Source organism: Oncorhynchus mykiss, chromosome 10 (assembly GCF_057628025.1).
Source record: "Oncorhynchus mykiss isolate SJ-2025 chromosome 10, ASM5762802v1, whole genome shotgun sequence".
Taxonomy (NCBI): domain Eukaryota; kingdom Metazoa; phylum Chordata; class Actinopteri; order Salmoniformes; family Salmonidae; genus Oncorhynchus; species Oncorhynchus mykiss.
The window spans coordinates 19,234,125-19,254,383 of NC_143031.1; the positions used below are offsets into that span (position 1 = coordinate 19,234,125).

Below are 20,259 nucleotides of genomic sequence, written 5' to 3' on the forward strand. Positions count from 1 at the left end.
CAGCAGTTCTATAACTTCAGTTTAGAGACAAGATGCACTGATACTGTATATTTTCTTGTCTATGGACAGTAATTAAGATTGTGTATGAAAGTGTACCCTGTGCTCGACGGTCATCCTCATTGGAACACTTGTCTCCCTGCCACCACTTCCTCTTAAGGATCTCCAGCCTGTTGTCCTCTTGGAGTTTGAGTACGGCCAGGTCGATCTCGTCCCGGTACACTGAGCCTGATAACATAGAATACAGTTTATTATGAATAAACTGCAAATGACTTCAGATCACCTAATTATAGACATTCTGTCAGCAGGGTTGTGTTCAGTTGGCACAAAACGGGAGAAACATTTTGCAACAAAGGCGGTACTATGAACAGAAAACAATGAGAACACTGAAGGTAACTTTCAGATGTTTTCTTTCTCAAAGAGCTACATAACCCGTGTCTGATAATCCTATTATAGACTCAATAAGGCATTTAGAAACTGCACAGATTTATGAAATGGAATAACCCTCTATCCCCTTATACAGACTGTTGCAATAATCAATCTCTCCCTACAAAGGACAGCATATTATAGTCTTGGGCAGAAAAGGGAATAATTTCTTTATGACAAGCGGTCACTGCTCTCGTTTGACCAACTACAGAAGTATGGAATCCCAGCCTCTCAGTTCTTTGTATTTGCAGATATAACACTTTATTCTCTTGGTGCAGCAAACACTGGACGATCCAGAAGGTTCAAAGATTGAAAGTATTTTAAGGCAGTCTGAAAAAAAGTTACATTGTGCACTTCTGAAGATACAGGTCTTACCCAGTGGCATGCCGATGCCGTAGCCTTTGGTGTCCAGCATGCCTCCTATCTGGGTGAGGTTACAGTTGCGCTGGCGGTAGTACTCATTCATGGTGCTCTCCAACAGGTAGGCGTAGTTGGACTTGAGCACCCGGTCGATGCCTTCCTCCGTGCTCTTCACAAACACACTGGTTTGCTTGGCATGCATGAAGTTCCACATGCGCTGGTAGGTCTGGTACTGAGAGTTCTGTGGGCAAGCAAGAGAGATAAAGACAAGGCTGTAAAAAAAAAAAAAAAAAAATCAGTGGGCTATAACCCAGAAGGAAAACTGGTTGAAACAATGTTACTGTGATAGAAGTTTTGTCCGCTGGGAAACTAAGTGTGAGATAGCAAGCATTATGACTCCTTTCTCACACACACACTCTCTCTCTCTCTACCTGGAAGAAGGTCATGGTGGACCCTCCCTGCATGGTGCCGTACTCTATGGTGGTCTGGTCCGCCAGGTCATCCACAGACTCGATGGGCACCTCCATCCTGTGAACGGTGAGGAAGGCAGCCAGGTTGGCTGTGTAGGAGGACACTATGATCAGGGTGAAGAACCACCTGCAGCAGGAAGGAACAGCACAAGCTGCTTAGTACACAGGAAGGCTCTCCATTAAGCGCAAGCTCCATTTGCGTATTGAGGTGCAAGTCTTGTTTAGCGCGAGACAGTCAAATTGGTTCATACAGCGTGGTAAGCATGGAGTGCATCAATACCTGTGTGTGTGTGTATCAATGTGAATGGCCAATGGTTATTTTTGTGTTGGCAAATGTACAACGTCTGTGCGTATTTGCGTGCCGTTGGGTCAATTCAGTCCCTATGTAGGGGTTTCTTGTGTAGTCTACTCACCAGACAGCGCTGAGGCAGCGTGTGGACAGGGCATGGGGGGTGATGGCTGAGCCTTGCTGCATGAACCCCCCTACAGGGAACCACAGACTGTTTCCCAGAGTGTACTGGTTCAGCACCAGTTTACAGGGCCCCCGCAAGCATGGCTCAGAACTACACCACTCATATGGCGTTAGCCTTGGGAATAAAAACCGTGTTGTCATTGTAGGGAAAATTATAGTATACATCTATGATCATGTTGAATAAGCACACAACAGAAGAAAACGATTTGAAAACACGTGAGATAAGATACAACTTATCTAGCTAATTTTAATTTGCCGTTTTCAAATGATTTCCTCCCTTTTGTGCCTACCAGACAGGTCGCAAAATGTGGTGTGGAAAGTAGACAGCAGCTTCAGAATAGAGCACTTGTTGCACTTCCACATCACTGCCAGTACAGATGTGGTCAAATATTTTGGCACCCTTGCACTTTACAATGGAGTGGAATGGTACAGAATGTTCTGTTTTTTATGTCCTTTTCAAAACTGGTTGAATACCACAGTTGAGATATTACAGAGTAAACGAGAATCATTGCCTCTAACCAAATGAATTCGAACTTTGAATAATTTAGTCCAGCCCATTTTTGACATGAAAAATCTCAATTTCAGTTCAGATACATTTGTGTGTGTGTCCTGTGTAGTTGTAAATCAAACGTGTCAACATCCAATGCTTTTTCAATTTCAACCTATTTTAGAATAAATAGTGAATCATGCAAGGGTGCCAGTATATACAGTTGAAGTCAGAAGTTTACATACACCTTAGCCAAATACATTTAAACTCAGTTTTTCACAATTCCTGACATTTAATCCCCGTAAAAAATTCCCTGTTTTAGGTCAGTTAGGATCACCACTTTATTTTAAGAATGTGAAATTTCAGAATAATAGTAGAGTGACTTATTTCAGCTTTTATTTCTTTCATCACATTCCCAGTGGGTCAAAAGTTTACATACACTCTATTATTTGGTAGCATTGCCTTTAAATTGGGTCAAACGTTTTGGGTAGCCTTCCACAAGCTTCCTACAATAAGTTGGGTGAATTTTGTCCCATTCCTCCTGACAGAGCTAGTGTAACTGAGTCAGGTTTGTAGGTCTCCTTGCTCACACACGCCTTTTCAGTTCTGTCCACACATTTTCTGTAGGATTGAGGTCAGGGCTTTGTGATGGCCTCTCCAATACCTTAACTTTGTTGTCCTTAAGCCATTTTGCCACAACTTTGGAAGACCCATTTGTGACCAAGCTTTAACTTCCTGACTGATGTCTTGAGAGGTTGCTTAAATATATCCACAATTTTCCTTCTTCACGAAGCCATCTATTTTGTGAAGTGCACCAGTCCCCCCTGCAGCAAAGCACCCCCACAACATGATGCGGCCACCCCGTGCTTCACGGTTGGGATGGTATTCTTCGGCTTGCAAGCCCCCCCGTTTTAGCCTCCCCCTTTTTCCTCATAACGATGGCCAAACAGTTATATTTTTGTTTCATCAGACCAGAGGACATTTCTCCAAAAAGTACAATCTTTGTCTCCATGTGCAGTTGCAAACCGTAGTCTGGCTTTTTTATGGCGGTTTGGAGCAGTGGCTTCTTCCTTGCTGAGTGGCCTTTCAGGTTATGTCGATATAGGACTCGTTTTACTGTGGATATAGATACTTTTGTACCTCCAGCATCTTCACGAGGTCCTTTGCTGTTCTGGGATTGATTTGCCCTTTTCTAACCAAAGTACGTTCATCTCTAGGAGACAGATCGGGTTTCCTTCCTGAGCGGTATTAAGGCTGCGTGGTCCCATGGCGTTTATACTTGCGTACTGTTGTTTGTACAGATGAACGTGGTACCTTCAGGCGTTTGGAAATTGCTTCTAAGGATGAACCAGACTTGTGGAGGTCTACAATTATTTTCTGAGGTCTTGGCTGATTTATTTTGGTTTTCCCATGATGTCAAGCAAAGAGGCACTGAGTTTGAAGGTAGACCTTGAAATACATCCACAGGTACACCTCAAATTGACTCAAATTATGTCAATTAGCCTATCAGAAGCTTCGAAAGCCATGACATCATTTTCTGGAATTTTCCAAGCTGTTTAAAGGCACAGTCAACTTAGTGTATGTAAACTTCTGACTCACTGGAATTGTGATACTGTGAATTATAAGTGAAATAATCTGTCTGTAAACAATTGTTGGAAAAATTACTTGTGTCATGCACAAAGTAGATGCCGGTACCGACTTGCCAAAACTATAGTTTGTTAACAAGACATTTGTGGAGTGGTTGAAAAAATATTTTTAAGGAATCTTATCTAAGCGTATGTGAACTTCTGACTTCAACTGTACAGTATGACCACATCTGTAGGTGTCAGTGTTGAGCTGCACACTTACCTGGCCACCAGGAAGAGCACACAGCTGACGATCAGGTAGGCCAGCAGCAAGAAGAGCCATACGCCTGGAGAGAAGGGGTCTAGGAAGGACCAGTAGCCTGGTCGACGTGTCTAAAGAAGCAAGAACATAAATAATTTAGCTTGGACAGTACCTACGTTCACTATGTTTTCACTTCGTCCATCTATTGTTTTGAAGCCAGACTGAGAAGCGGAGTGAAACAAATAGTGAAAGTAGTGTTCAGTCTGGATCCACCAGGCTATAAAGCCATTCCATGGAGATTCAACAGTTGCCAGGATAGTTCTATTCACTCATTGATATGGTTGATGAGAAACAGTGAATTGGGGTACACTCAAAGTTTCAGCATAGTTATATATTACATTTATGAGTCAGTATTATGATCTAGTGCCTCTTACAACAGTTGCCACCAACCTGGAGAGCCCAATTGTCACCAACCCTGGTCCTGGAGAGCTTCAGGGTGTGCAGGGTTGTGTTCCACCCCAGAACTCTCACACTGGATTCACCCAATCAAGGTCTTGAGAATTAGTTGATGATTCAAAGCTGGTGTGTTAGCACTAGGTTAGAAGAAAAGGTTGCACTACCTGTAGGCTCTCCAGGATGCTCCGGGTAGAAGTTGCAATATGATCTAGGACAGGGATTCCCAAACTTTTTCACTCGGAGCCCCTCTTCCAGCAATGAGGAACATAGTCACATATTTTTCCATGGGCACAAGCACGGTTCAAGAATTGTGTAAAATGTTGCAGGTTTAAACCGTATTTCCTGCAATTCTACACATTTTGTCATGTATAAGGTGAATTGATGTGATATTTAAGTGACCAAAAAAATTGCGCAAAAAAAAAATGAAATAGAAAAACGTTAGCTGACATGGGCTAGTTGATCTGGACATTTCTGAAAAGTTATAAATAGCTCTCTAAGGTATGCAATGACTAACATGACAAGAGGAACTGATGATGCACTGCCCAATTTTGAAATTGTACCTTATGCATTCTACTATGACAAGAAGAGTAAAAAATATATATACATACATACAGTGCATTCGGAAAGTATTAAGACCCCTTGACTTGTTCAACATTTTGTTATGCTACAGCCTTATTCTAAAATTGATTAAATAGTTTCCCCCCCTCATCAATCTACATACAATACCCCATAATGACTAAGCAAAACAGGTTTGTCGATATTAAAAATAAAATAAAAAGTTAAATAATGAAATATTACATTTACATAAGTATTCAGACCTTTTACTCAGTACTTTGTTGAAGCACCTTTGCAGCAATTACAGCCTTGAGTCTTCTTGGGTATGATGCCACAAGCTTGGCACACCTGTATTTGGGGAGTTTCTCCCATTATTCTGTGCAGATCCTCTCAAGCTCTGTCAGGTTGGATGGGGAGTGACCCTGCTCAGCTATTTTCAGGTCTCTCCAGGAGATGTTCGATTGGGTTCACTCTGGCAGGGCCACTCGAAGACATTCAGAGAATTGTCCCAAAGCCACTCCTGCGTTGTCTTTGCTGTGTGCTTAGGGTCATTGCCCTGTTGGAAGGTGAACCTTCGCCCCAGCCTGAGGTCCTAAGCACTCTGGAGCAGGTTTTCATCAAGGATCTCCCTGTACTTTTCTCTGTTCATCTTTCCCTCGATCCTGACTAGTCTCCCAGTTCCTGCTGCTGAAAAACATCCCCACAGCATGATGCTGTCACCTCCATGTTTCACCGTAGGGATGGTGCCAGGTTTCCTCCAGACATTCAGGCCAAAGAGTTCAATGTTGGTTTCATCAGACCAGAGAATCTTGTTTCTCATGGTCTGAGAGTCCTTTAGTGCCTCCAAGCAGGCTGTCATGTGCCTTTTGCTAAAGAGTGGCTTCAGTCTGGTCACTTTACCATAAAGGCCTGATTGGTGGAGTGCTGCAGAGATGGTTGTCCTTCTGGAAGATTATCCCATCTCCACAGGGGAACTGTGGCCGGGCGGCCAGCTCTAGGAAGAGTCTTGGTGGTTCCAGACTTCTTCCATTTAAGAATGATGGAGGCCACTGTGTTCTTGGGCACCTTCAATGCTGCAGACATTTGCCTTCCCCAGATCTGTGCCTCGACACAATCCTGTCTCGGAGCTCAACGGACAATTCCTTCGACCTCATGCCTTGGTTTTTGGTCTGACATGCACTGTTAACTGTGGGACCTTATTTAGACAGATGTGTACCTTTCGAAATCATGTCCAATCAATTTAATTTATCACAGGTGGACTTTTAATCAAGTTGTAGGAACATCTTAAGGATGATCAATGGGGGCTGCAGGTAGCCTAGTGGTTGGAGCGTTGGGCCAGCAACCGAAAGGTTGCTGGATCGAATCCCTGAGCTGACGATATAAAAATCTGTCATTCTGCACCTGAACAAGGCAGTTAATCCATTGTTCCCCAGTAGGCCATCATAAGAATTTGTTCTTAACTGACTTGCCTAGTTAAATAAAAAGAAATATATGGAATCAGGATGCACCTGAGCTCAATTTTGAGTCTCAAATATGTTTGCACACAGTTTGAGAACTGATCTAGGATCAGCTGCAAAAAAACTGACCCAAGATCAGAGTCTAGGGGCAACTTCATTCTATATTTCCTCCTGGACTAAAGTTGGTTACCATTGTTTAAGATGTTCTCTAAGCAAGGTTTTGTGTGTGTGTGTGTAGGTGTGTGTGTGTCTCACCATGTGTGCTGTGTACATGATGCTGATGCCCAGGGTCATGAAGGGTTTGGAGAAGTCAATGACCTTCTCTCTCTCTGAGGTGATGGTGAGCCCCGCTACAGCCAGGTCAGCTTTCTGGAAGAGATAACATTTAGCCAACTGCAGTGTTAGCCTACTGCAGTTAGCGAAAGGTAAATATGGCAAACCGGTCCTGTGTGGCTCAGTTAGTAGCACATGAAACGTCAGGATTGTGGGTTCGATTCCTGCTGGGGCCCACCCACACAGAAAAATTCAGCATGCGTACTGTTGTTTGTACAGATGAACGTGGTACCTTCAGGCATTTGGAAATTGCTCCCAAGGATGATCCAGACATGTGGAGGTCTACAATTTTTTTTTATGAGGTCTTGCCTGATTTCTTTTTGATTTTCCCATGATGTCAAGCAAGGAGGAACTGAGTTTGAAGGTAGGCCTTGAAATACATCCACAGGTACACCTCCATTTGACTCAAATGATGTCAACTAGCCTAACAGAAGCTTCTAAAGCCATGATGTCATTTTCTGGAATTTTCCAAGCTGTTTAAAGGCACAGCCAACTTAGTGTATGTAAACTTCTGACCCACTGAAATTGTGATACAGTGAATTCTAAGTGAAATAATCTGTATGTAAACAATTGTTGAAAAAAATACTTGTGTCATGCACAAAGTAGATGTCCTATCCGACTTGCCAAAACTATAGTTAGTTAACGAGAAATTTGTGGAGTGGTTGAAAAACGAGTTTCAATGAATCCAACCTAAGTGTATTTAAACTTCTGACTTCAAATGTAGTGTAGTACTTTTACCAGGGCCCCATAAGTGCCATTTTGGGCGTAGCCATACTGTTACCCTAGTGCAGTTTCCATGAGGCAGTAAAAATTCCCATGGCCTCCCATTGGAATGGATCACAAATGACAACACACACACACAGTGCAGTGGGTAGCAAATGAAAGTGCAAAGCAGTGACCCCCATAGATCTTAGTATCAGACCTGGGTTCAAATACAATTTTAAAATGTTCATATACTTTGAGAGTTTGCTCTAGCCTGCCTAGTGATCATAGATGGGCAGGGTTTACAGTTTTGAGGCTATTCTATTGGTTCCATTGCACCAGGCAAACTCATTCAAGCAAAGATAAAGCGTTTGAAATTATTTAAAATAGTATTTGAACACAGGTCTGCTCATTAAAGGATGTGTCCATAAAAGCTTCAGTGATATTACAGAGACCTGGGCCAATAAGTGGAGAGATTGAGGCAGAGGACAAAGTCCTACTGACGTCCCCGTCCTTCTTCTTTATCCTCCGTCACCTCCTCAAATCTGAATTTCCCTCAACTCTGAAATTTCCCTCCAAATTGGAATTTCTCTACAAAAAATTGGAAGGAAAATTGGAAGGAGCGGTGGACAGTATCAACTATATACTGCAATGTATACAGTGTCCTCATAAAGTATTCATACCCCTTGACTTATTACAGCCTTATTTCAAAATTGATTACATTGGGGTTTTTCTCACCCACCTACACACACACACACACACAATACCCCATAATGACTTAGTGAAAACAAGTTTAGACATTTTTGCAAATTTGTGGAAAATTAAATACAGATAATCTCATTTACATAAGTATTAACACCCGAGTCAATACTTTGTAGAAGCACCTTTGGCTGCAATTACAGCATTGAGCCATCTTGGTTATGTCTGTATCAGCATTGGGGACTTTCTTCTTTAAGTTAGATGGGGAGCGGTGGTGAACAGCAATCTTCAAGTCTTTCCACAGATTTTCAATGGGAATTCAAGTCTGGGCTTTCAGATTCTTGTTCTGAAGCCATTGCAGCATTGCTTTGGCTGTATGCTTGGGGTCATTGTCATGTTGGAACGTATATCTTTGCCCCCAGTCAAAGGTTGTTTGCACTCTGAAGCAGGATCTCATTAAATATTTGCCTGTGTTTGGCTCCATTCATTGTTCCCTCTATCCTTACCAGTCTCCTAGTCCATGCCGCCGAAAGACTTCCCCATAGCATGATGCTGCCACCATCATGCTTCACAGTAGGGTTGGTGATTGGGTTCTTAGCACCTCCCTGATCAAGGTCCTTCTTGCCCAGTTGCCCAGTTTGGTCAGTGGGCAGCTTTAGACAGTCTGGGTAGTAACATATTTTTTCAATTTCCCAATGATAGAGACCACTGTGCTCTTAGAAAATTTTAACACTCTAGAAATAGTTTTATACCCTTCCCCAGAAAGAATTGTGATGAAGCACATTTCTCTGAGCTCTACAGACAGTTCCTTGGACTTCATGGTATAGTTTCCACTCTGACATGCACTGTCAACTGTGGGACCTTATATAGACAGGTGTGTTTCTTTTTAAATCATGTCCAAACAATGAAATGGGCCACAGGGGACTCCAGTCAAGTTGTAGTGACATCAAGGATGGTCAAAGGAAATTAGATACACCTGAGCTCAATCTGGAGTGTCATGGCAAAGGGCTGTGAATATTTCTGTAAATGTGATATTTCTGTATTTCATTTTCAATACATTTGCAAACATTTCTAAAAGCATGTTTTCACTTTGTCATTATGGGGTATTGTGTGTAGATGGGTGAGAAAAACATATTTAATACATTTTGCATTCAGGCTGTAACGTGGAGTACGTCAAAGGTTATAAATACTTTCTGAAGGCTGTTGTACCTCAACAGCTAATTCACAATATCTTGATTCTTCATTCAGATTCAATTAAAAATCAAGATATCTTGTTTGGATCCTAACATGAATGTATGTTTATTATCTGTAATGTTATCTTTAAAGGACAATCCCCTTCCAATGACTATTTCAGGAGGATGAGTAGTAAACATATCTTGTGGAATCAGCAAAAACATACTCAGCCATCACCATGTTTTGAGACGTCTTGAGACACAGGTGATGGCTGGGTATGAAACAATAACACTACAACAGGGTTTTTATATCATTTATCTTCTCCTACCTACAGGTGGTATAACTTGTGACTGCAGTACCTGTGACATCAAGACATCACCTTACCCTTACTATACAAACATAAGTGAATAGAGAGGGAGAAGATTTTTAGCCACAATCACACTGCAACACTCACTCAGTGCTCACCCTAGAGATGAGCTCACCCACCATGCCCGTCCAGGTGCCGTTGGCACTGGGCACGCCGTACACGCCGTCCGCCACCAGCCGCAGACGGTAGCTGAAGTGCAGCAGCTCGGCCAGCTCTCGCAGCAAGTCTACACAAAATCCTTCGTAGCGCTCGTTGCCCTCCAGGGCCTGGTGTTCGGGCCTCAGCATCACGTAGGGGTTCTCCTGCATGAAGGGGCATCAGACTGGTGCAAGCTGAGATGTGTGTATATGTGTGTGTGTGTGCAGGGGGGGGGGGCAGTTTGTGCATGTGTTAACGTGAATTCGCATGCACTGGTGTGTCATCACGAAGTGCTTCCGTCATCATGAAGTGCTTCGAGAGGTTAGTCAAAGACCATATCACTCCTCCCTCCCCGACACGCTCGACCTTCTCCAATCTGCCTACCGCCCTGACAGATCCATGGATGATGCAATAGTATTGCACTGCACACTGCCCTTACACACCTGGACAAAAGGAATGCATATGTGAGGACGCTGCTCATCGACTACAGCTTGGCCATCAATACCATAGTGGGTTATAAGCTCATTACAAAGTGCAGAACCCTGGGTCAGAACTCCTCCCTATGCAACTGGGTCCTGGACTTTGATGGGCCACCCTCACTTTACACTGATCCAAAACACGGGGGCCCCACAAGGCTGCGTCCTCAGTCCCCTCCTGTACTCCCTGTACCCACAACTGCGTGGCCTCACACAGTTCCAACTCCATCATCAAGTTCGCTGACGATATAACAGTAGGCCTGATCACCAACAATGACAAGACAGCCTAGAGGGAGGAGATAGGTACTCAGATGACATGGTGTCAGGGAAACAACCTCTCCCTCAACGTTAGCAAAACAAAGGAGCTGATTGTGGACTTCAGGAGGAACCAGGCTGGACACGCCCCCATCCTCATCAACGGGGCCACTGTAGAGCTGATCAATAACTTCAAATTCCTTGGTATACACATCTCAGAGAAGCTGAAATGGTCTAACCCCACGCACCAGGTGTCGCAGGAAGGCCAACAAGGTTATCAGGGACCCCAGCGCCCAAGCCATGTCCTGTTATCCCCGCTTTAATTATTCAGACGGGGGCAGTACAGGAGCATCATGGCAAAAACTGAAAGACTGGCCAATAGTTTCGACCCTTCAAACCATTTGGGTGCTGAATAGCCACTACTCCCCTTATGGACCCTCCCCCACCCCTCATTACTCCCCCTCATGGAAATGTACCCGCCCACACACTCAACTCTCATTTACCTTACCTGCTGCTCCCCTTATGGACATTCTTTCTGCTGCTGCCCTCTCCCCCACCAAAACAACATTCATCACTGTCACAGTTGTTAATATGTGGATAATCTTGTGACAAAGCTTAAATTGAAATTTGTTTTTTATTTTCGTAATAAGGCTTGCTTCCCGCTTATGGCTAGAAAGAAGCTTTTTCAGGCCACTTCTCTCTTTAATTGATTATGGTGACTTGTTGTATATGCATGCAACCTCCTCCGTCTTACAGAGACTGGACTCTGTTTATCATGCATCCTTGCGCTTTATTACAAATGCCAAGTCACTCACCCACCATTGCACATTGTACCAAATGGTAGGTTGGACCTCACTTTATATGCACAGAAAGATACAAATATGTGTTCATCTACAAAGCCCTTTTGGATAAACTCCCTCTTTACCTCTGTAGTCTGGTCTCCTTCACCACCAGCAGTTACCATACCCGGTCTGCTAGGTGGTTGCTACTTAAAGTCCCCAGGACATTCACAGTATTAGGCAAGACTGCCTTCTCTTCTTGTGCACCAGACGCATGGAATAATCTACAATCCATGCTTCATCTAGATATGTTAGTGTCACTGAATGAATTTAACATATTGATGGGAGACTGTTACAGAGAAGTGTAAATGCTTTTTATATCCTGTATCATATTGTTGTATGTTCTAATTATTTAATGTTGTTGCCATCTTGGCCTGGCCTCCCTTGAAAAAGAGACTGGGTGTCAATGGGCTTTTCCTGGTTAAATAAAAGGTTAAATAAAATAAAAAAATATCTAAAAAAAATATATAATAATTTTGTTTTGTTTTTACTCAATGGTCATGCTGCTGCTCCCCCTATGGTCATCCCACCCCCTCAACAGTCTAATCTGCCTCCACCCCAATGGACATTTATTTATTCATCACTGCCACTAAGCTGTCATTATGTATGTATTATGTATCGTGCTATTTATATAGTTGTTTTTATGACAATTTTCCTAATTTTATTTCACTTAATCCTGCATGTTGGAGCTCGAAGTCTAACATTTTCGCTGTACCCTGCAATCAAACCTGCAACCCTGTACATGTGAATATTAACACTCTGAATATGAATGTGTGTATTGTGGTTGAGTGTATTTGCATGGTTCAGACTCAGCACCAAATAATAGCTATCTTGCAAGAGGCTTCAAACTGATGTAACCTTGTGTGTGTGTGTGTGTGGTGTGCATGCCTGTGTCAGAGAGAGAGTGGGAGTGTGTGTGCGTGTCTGTGAGAGAAAGAGAATGGGAGAGTGTGTGCGTGCATGTGCATGCCTGTGTCTGTGAGAGAGAGGGAGTGTGTGCGTGTGTATGCATGTTTGTGTCAGAGAGAGTGGGAGTGTATGTGCGTGTCTGTGAGAGAAAGAGAATGGGAGAGTGGGTGTGCACGTGTGTGTGTGTGCGCACGTGCGTGGGTGTGCACGTGTGTGTATGCCTGTGAGAGAGGAAGTGTGTGTGCGTGTGTATGCATGTCTGTGAGAGAAAGAGAATGGGAGAGTGTGTGTGTGTGTGTGTGTGTGTGTGTTAGGCTAGCCGTGCTAGTGTGATTCATAGGTCTCTCGACCATGACTCCTGCCCTCCCTTGGGTCTCCCTCAGTTCTTCTCTGTGTTTCCATCAGTTTCTGACTAGGCTGCTTTATTAAAGCTCTGAGCCAATGCGTTTCTCTCTCAGTTGAGCCACACACAGTCGTTAATTCACAATATATTTAACTCACTTCATTAAGATAATGACTCAACATTTCCCACCTGTGTTAATTTGAGACTTGAGGTAATGAAGCAGCCTGCTTTAGGTTGCCTGGGATGCCAGATGGGCGGGGTCAGCAGTTTCGCAACTATTCTATTGGTTCCATTGTGCCAGTCAATTAATATGCAAGCTGAAGGCCATGTACAGTAAGCCTATGTATGTAGCCAAGACAACCAAATAGCAATGCCGCACACACACACACACACACACACACACACACACACACACACACACACACACACACACACACACACACACACACACACACACACACACAGTGTCTACCAATTAAAAATTAAAAACAGTAGCTACCAACTACAGTATTCTGGCTGAATCTACAGTTGATTGAAGGGAAGAGGTTCATTTGATCATTTTTCTGTCTCCATGTAACAAAATGATGAGAAAATTCTAGTCATGCGCCGGTATTTCATACCCAGTGGACCAGGTCAAGCAAACGCAAATGAAGAAGAGACAGAGTCCATGGAGAATGAGCCTTGAGGAATTTCAATTTTTTTAAGGGCACCAATTAGGTTGTACCTCAAATAAGAAGACACGCCAGTCTCTCATCTACCGAGGTCAACGGTGAAAGCGTCTGGAACACTTGGTATGCTTGTGCTTAATTGAGTTGGCAGATGGATTAAAAACAAGAAGAAGGTAGTAAAAAAAGTAGTAGAGCCAAAATCAGTGTCGTGTTCACTAGGAGCGAAAGCAAACAGGCTGAAACGGGGCGGGACTACCTGAAATTGTCCAATAAGAAATGGTTGTTTTCGCTTTCCGTTGCAAAACCTTTTTCTACAGTGTGCACTAATGAATACACCCCTGCAAACGTTGAAATAGTGTGGCGAAAAAATAAGCTGCACTCACCAAGATGGTGGTGATGGTGAGGGTGGTGTTGAACATGGTGCCGGCCATGATGAGGAGGTTGATGTTGCTCTCCATGGACAGACCGTGCTCCGAATGCCACTTACCAACCTGGGAGGGAGGGAGACAGAAAGAAAAGAGGAGATGGGTAGAGGGTTGAAGGAAAGAGATTGAGAGAAACAGGGTGGTGCTGTGCTTTCAAACCAAGGTGCATGCACAGCAAAATGAAGGTGAAAACATATTCAGCAACTCAGTAGTAGAAATTGAGGTATGTTTGAAAAATTCATATGTTATTGTTAAAACCAAAGTGTTTCGGCAAATACCTTCATCAGGATATTTCAGAGTTGCTGAATTTCTTTTCATCTTCAATGTTCTCCTCAGAATAGAAAGTGCAAGCTCATTCAAATTGACAGCTTCCGTCTGAGTGGCCATGGTTGGATTTGAATCAGAATTGAAGATACAGTTGGCTGTCTCATAGGTTTCATCCCAAATGGCATGGTTTCATCCCCTATTCTCTGTGAAGTGCACAACTTTTGACCAAAGTAGTATGAAAAGTAGTGCACTGTTGGGGATTAAGGTGCCATTTGAGAATATAGGGTATGGCTCCTTTCCTTCTCACACCATGCTTTGTGCTGAGTGAGAGGGAAGTGTTACAGTAGTCTTCTATACTGTTAGGGTTGCATAATTCATTTAACTTTTCCAGAATTTCCAGGTTTTCCCAAAATCCGGGTTGGAATATTCCTGGAATCAATAGGGAATAAGAAGGAAATCTGTGAATCCTCCAACTGGGATTTCTGAAAAACTTGTGAATGTTTGTTGAATTTTGCAACCCTAGACACATAAAAAAATAAAAAAAATACTACAGGACATACTTTAGAAATCTGTAGCATACTACACTACACACTGTAGTAGCCCTCGATCATGTGTAGTACTTACCATATAATTCTGTATTAAACTGTAATAAAACATTGTATATATACACTACAGACTGTATTGACATCTTAAGGAGATGATTGTGGACTACAGGAAAAGGAGGACCGAGCACGCCCCCATTCTCATCGACAAGGCTGTAGTGGAGTAGGTTGAGAGCTTCAAGTTCCTTAGTGTCCACATAACCAACAAACTAGAATGGTCCAAACACACCAAGACAGTCGTGATGAGGGCATGGCAAAGCCTATTCCCCCCCAGGAAACTAAAAAGATTTGGCATGGGTCCTGAGATCCTCAAAAGGTTCTACAGCTGCACCATCGAGAGCAGATGAACCATTTGGTTGCGTCACTGCCTGGTACGGCAATTGCTCGGCCTCTGAACGCAAGGCACTACAGAGGGTAGTGCGTACAGCCCAGTACATCACTGGGGCTAAGCTGCCTGCCATCCAGGACCTCTACACCAGGCGGTGTCAGAAGAAGGCCCTAAAAATTGTCAAAGACCCCAGCCACTCCAGTCATAGACTGTTCTCTCTACTACCGCATGGGAAGTGGTACCGGAGTGCCAAGTCTAGGACAAAAAAGGCTTCTAAACAGTTTTTACCCCCAAGCCATAAGACTCAGGTAATCAAATGGTTACCCGGACTATTTGCATTATGTGCCCCCCCAACCCCTCTTTTTACGCTGCTGCTACTCTCGGTTTATCATATATGCATAGTCACTTTAACTATACATTCATGTACATACTACCTCAATTGGGCCGACCAACCAGTGCTCCCGCACATTGGCTAACCGGGCTAGCTGCATTGTGTCCCACCACCCGGAAACCCCTCTTTTACGCTACTGCAACTATCTGTTCATCATATATGCATAGTCACTTTAACCATATCTACATGTACATACTACCTCAATCAGCCTGACTAACCGGTGTCTGTATGTAGCCTCCCTACCTTTATAGCCTCGCTACTGTATATAGCCTGTCTTTTTACTGTCGTTTTATTTCTTTACTTACCTATTGTTCACCTAATACATTTTTTTGCACTATTGGTTAGAGCCTGTAACTAAGCATTTCACTGTAAGGTCTACCTACACCTGTTGTATTCGGGGGACATGACAAATAAACTTTGATTTGATATTTAATTTGCATATAACACATCCATTCCCCTCCCCCATATCCCAATTTCAAATCAGGCTTTATTTGACAAATGAAAATAATAGAGTAAAAATATTTACTACACAACAAACAAGATAAAAAAAGGAAAAGCTAAACATTTGTGTTTTAAGATCTCTTTGAAATAAACTCAGCAAAAAATAAACGTCTCCCTCTCAATGTCAACTGCGTTTATTTTCAGCAAACTTAACATGTGTAAATATTTGTATGAACATAACAAGATGCAACAACTGCGACATAAACTGAACAAGTTCTACAGACATGTGACTAACATAAATTGAATAATGTGTCCCTGAGCAAAGGGGGGTCAAAATCAAAAGTAAGTCAGTATCTGGTGTGGCCACCAGCTGCATTAAGTTCTGCAGTGCATCTCCTCCTCATGGACTGCACCAGATTTGCCAGTTCTTGCTGTGAGATGTTACCCCACTCTTCCACCAAGGCACCTACAAGTTCCAGAACATTTCTGGGGGGAATGGCCCTAGCGCTCACCCTCCGATCCAACAGGTCCCAGATGTGCTCTTCGCTGGCCATGGCAGAACACTGACATTCCTCTCTTGCAGGAAATCACGCACAGAACGAAGAGTATGGCTGGTGGCATTGTCATGCTGGAGGGTCATGTCAGGATAAGCCTGCAGGAAGGGTACCACATGAGGGAGGAGGATGTCTTCCCTGTAATGCACAGCATTGAGATTGCCTGCAATTTGGCCTGTTGACTGGAAATGCTCAACTAGTGTAGTGACACCTCTAACACTACGATGCAGTGCCTTAGACCACTGCGCCACTGAGGAGGACTGGTCTTGGAGGAAGTTGTGAGCATCCAAGCATTTAAATCACTAAGTCTAATTTATCCGTGGAGCTAGAATACTCTGGTGACACAGAAATATAGCAGTGAAAATAAATGCAGTGCTTTATGATAATGCTGCCAAGGGGTAACATATATCAACTGAACAGTATCGGACCCAAAATCGAACCTTGTGGAACGCCATATGTGATATGTATTTTCTCTGAGTTATGTTCACTAAGGGTGACATAAAAAAACTCTCAACCGGTTAAATAAACCAATTTGTGCCAACCATGAGTGAGAAACCCACATGCCAAGTATAGACCATATTATTGTGTTCCCTACAGGTTATGGAAAATGTGCTCTTTTAGTATTTGTCCAGTAGGTTTCCTCAAGGGGAAAGCCCCCACTTCTAACTAGAAGATAATAAAACAAAAACACTATAGCAAATACTACAGTAATGTCTGCAAAAATAACAGTAAATACTATAGTATACTACAGTAATATCCATTAAAAAAACACTACAGTGAATCCTACAGTAATGTCCACAAAAAAACTTGAGTAAATACTAGAGTATATACACACACACAATAGCTTTTAAACTATAGTATTTATACTATAGTAAACTATAGTATTTTTATGTGTGTACCTGCAGGTTAACTATACAGTACACTATACACATAAATAGATATTGGATATGGGTTTGCAAGAGTTTAAGAAATGTATTAATTTGGGTCACACATAATATTCTGGTAGCTTGGGAAAAAATGCAAATGACATTACATCATGCAGTATGCTCCATCCCAAATGTAACCCCTGGTTACAAACACTGCAGAAAGTGCACGTCGTCATACATTTAATTTCATGCGCAAAACACTGCTTCAAAGCCTAAAGATAAATTACTACCTTTACAAGTCATGCCCTGTAGACCAACATTGAAGTTTCCCCCTTTCGACATTTGGATGTCTGATGAAATTTGGCCTGTTGACTGGAAATGCTCAACTACAAATGCTTGCAATTTCATACTTAATCCTTTCACTATTCACAGGTTCCTATTGTAAGATACCTCTGAAAAGAACACTGGCAGGCAGACACACAATGTATTTGTGTCCTATGCAATGCTACAGTATCTAGGGAGGGCACAGCAAATCTGACTTTCCGTGACATCTTTTCATATCACAGAATCAATAATATTGATATTGTCATGTATTCTTAGCCAGAAGGAGACATCTCAGTAAGAAACAGAAAAGTATACATGGGAACAATTAAGAGAACATCTTAAAAGTAAAGAAAACATTTTGGGAAAAAACATTGATAAAACAACAACTAAAAGAGTGATAAAATCCCTGACTACAGGCTATGCAAAAATATTTTTAGAACCTAAATGCCGTCTACACCTCAACCCGACTATGTTGTGAAGCTTGGTTTTTGAAAGCTCTGCCCTAATTTATCTTAATCTTAGTATATAATCTAAAAGCAAATCTAAAAGCTATTAAAAATGTAAAATTAAAATGGTGGAGTCAAACATGTCACATTAACTGGAGGCAGGCATCGTGACAGAATAGCACTGGGCCCTGCATCTATGTCTGCCACGGCTTGTTTACAAATGCACTCTTCATGGTGAGGGATCAAAATAAGTTATTTCAAACATCGTTTCATATGGTAACTTCTTTTTCAAGATGCCTTCATGAAAAATGTACGAGCTAGAGCTCCATCTCACAACTTCCCCTTTAAATGTCTGCCAAATGGCACCTTATTCCCTATTTAGTGCACTACTTTTGACCAGGGCCATGGTCAAAAGTAGGGAACTACATAGAAAATAGGGTGCCATTTGGGACTCAGCCTAAACCTTGGCCTCAGACTGTAGCTCTTTATATATAGTTATACACAGTAAATCCCAGTCTGTTACAAAGTCAGTGGTTATTGTGTGTGCAGTGTAGCTTTACCTGCCTTATCCCCTCTGAGCTGCTCTGTACGACCCTCAGGGCGTAGTTGAAGCGGTGGCCTTTGCTGTTGAACTCTATGTGTCCAGTTAGACCTTCCAATTCTACCTGTCAAAGACAGAGCAAAAGGAGAGGACATACTGGGCTGTGCATCTCAATGAGAGCTCCAAATGGTATTGCATTAAAACATATACAAACACAACACAGTATATATAGTCTCTGTAAACAGCCATTGCTGCTGGGCAGGTCTGCCTCTATGCTATTGGGTAGAGAGCAATCACCGCAGCTGTTCACCCAATGTTAGTGGGTAAATGGACATCATCAAATCAAAACCCAACCTTCAATTTACCTAGTGCGACGCATGGATGTTCCAAACTCTGTTTTAGACGAGACTGACTTTATGACCAAAATGATCAAATTTACACTTCGTAGTCAATTTTGACATGAGAATAACTGTTTCTGACTCATATCGAGTTCATGTTCTTAGGGATTTGTTGCTTTTTAAAAGGCAGTGGCTCTTTAAAGCTAAGGATCCAGATCCTGTTCTTGCGCATGTGTTATTTTACACACACATTCATTTTTCTAATGTAGCTGCTGCTCACAGTCCCCCTCCCTTTACACTCTTCTGAACCATGTTTAGCCAATGTTTGCAATGATGATGAAAAAAGAACATTCAATTGCTAATTAGACTGCAATGGGCAAGTTAATTTTGCATCGCCGGGTGCCATAGTTAATTGCCATATGCTGATATCGTGGCGAGAGTAAATAGCTGCATGTACCTCAGCAGCTAAGAACATAAAATCGCTAGACTGCCTATTTGTGTCATGCTTATGTTTGTACGAACATGTATTTTGTGTAAAACATGTAAATAGCTGTATGCTATGTTACTCCGCTCCTGAAAAAACAAACATGCAATTGTGCTTTTACTTAGTAAGGCATGGAAGGCAATAGTTTGAACAGTTTTGTGTGCAACATGAAGTTTGTAGGATACGCTAGTGACGAGACAAAGGCAGTCAAGTAGGGGGAGTGGCAGTGGAGCACTCAGCACAGCAGCTAATTGGGCAGCGGTGTGGGCACTCAGCTACGTAAAAACAAATATTGTGTGGTTGCTGAAATATCTGTATTTTTAGCGTGGGCAAATTGAGATACAGAAATTCTGTATAGGTAGCCACTCTGTAAAATGTTTACACGCAAAGTAGTGTCTGGACAGAAAGGCACTTCAGAGAATCATGTTTTGGTTGGGAAATCATTGCTTTTAGTGCATATGGTTGACAGTGTGTACTGAGCTATTCTGGAGAGAGCATTCCAAGTTTATGACTAAGAACAGGACAAAGTCAACATGTTGCCGACGCTCATAATCGTATCTTGGCTTGGAGACCTTTACTCCAGGAGCAGTGTGATTCACTAGGGGACAGGCAAATGACAGGCCTGGATAACAGCCCAGATAGAGTGCATACTGTGTGAGAGAGACAGAGCACATTGTGTGTGTGTACATGGGTTGTGTGTGTCAGGGTTGGGCTCAATTCAAATTGAAGTCAGTCAATTCAGAATTGATTTTAATTTAAAATCCCCAAATTTCAAACCTTTTTTTCTCTCAAAGGTTTTTTTACTTGAATTTGTTTAAATGGTTCTACAGACAACAGAACAGG

At 42.5% G+C, this 20,259-nt stretch overlaps 1 protein-coding gene and 1 non-coding gene across 3 annotated transcripts in view; one reads left to right on the top strand and one right to left on the bottom strand.

Annotated features, from left to right (window-relative positions):
• The window catches only part of LOC110533448 (glutamate receptor ionotropic, kainate 4), a 66,157-nt gene that overhangs the window by 2,399 nt on the left and 43,499 nt on the right, over nucleotides 1–20,259 (bottom strand). The window contains exons 9-17 of one of the 2 annotated variants that reach the window (XM_021617660.3): nucleotides 18,614–18,718; nucleotides 13,793–13,900; nucleotides 9,880–10,083; nucleotides 6,763–6,876; nucleotides 4,061–4,170; nucleotides 1,667–1,840; nucleotides 1,215–1,380; nucleotides 799–1,024; nucleotides 97–225 (exon numbers count right to left, since the gene is read on the bottom strand). In XM_021617660.3, the coding sequence (XP_021473335.3) occupies nucleotides 97–225; nucleotides 799–1,024; nucleotides 1,215–1,380; nucleotides 1,667–1,840; nucleotides 4,061–4,170; nucleotides 6,763–6,876; nucleotides 9,880–10,083; nucleotides 13,793–13,900; nucleotides 18,614–18,718 (1,336 nt within the window). The remainder of the gene's footprint in view (nucleotides 1–96; nucleotides 226–798; nucleotides 1,025–1,214; nucleotides 1,381–1,666; nucleotides 1,841–4,060; nucleotides 4,171–6,762; nucleotides 6,877–9,879; nucleotides 10,084–13,792; nucleotides 13,901–18,613; nucleotides 18,719–20,259) is intronic. The other variant, XM_021617662.3, reaches the window with a different exon arrangement.
• On the top strand, nucleotides 17,023–17,075 carry LOC118937063 (U7 small nuclear RNA). The gene has a single exon (XR_005034461.1). It is a non-coding gene; the product is annotated as a U7 small nuclear RNA (small nuclear RNA).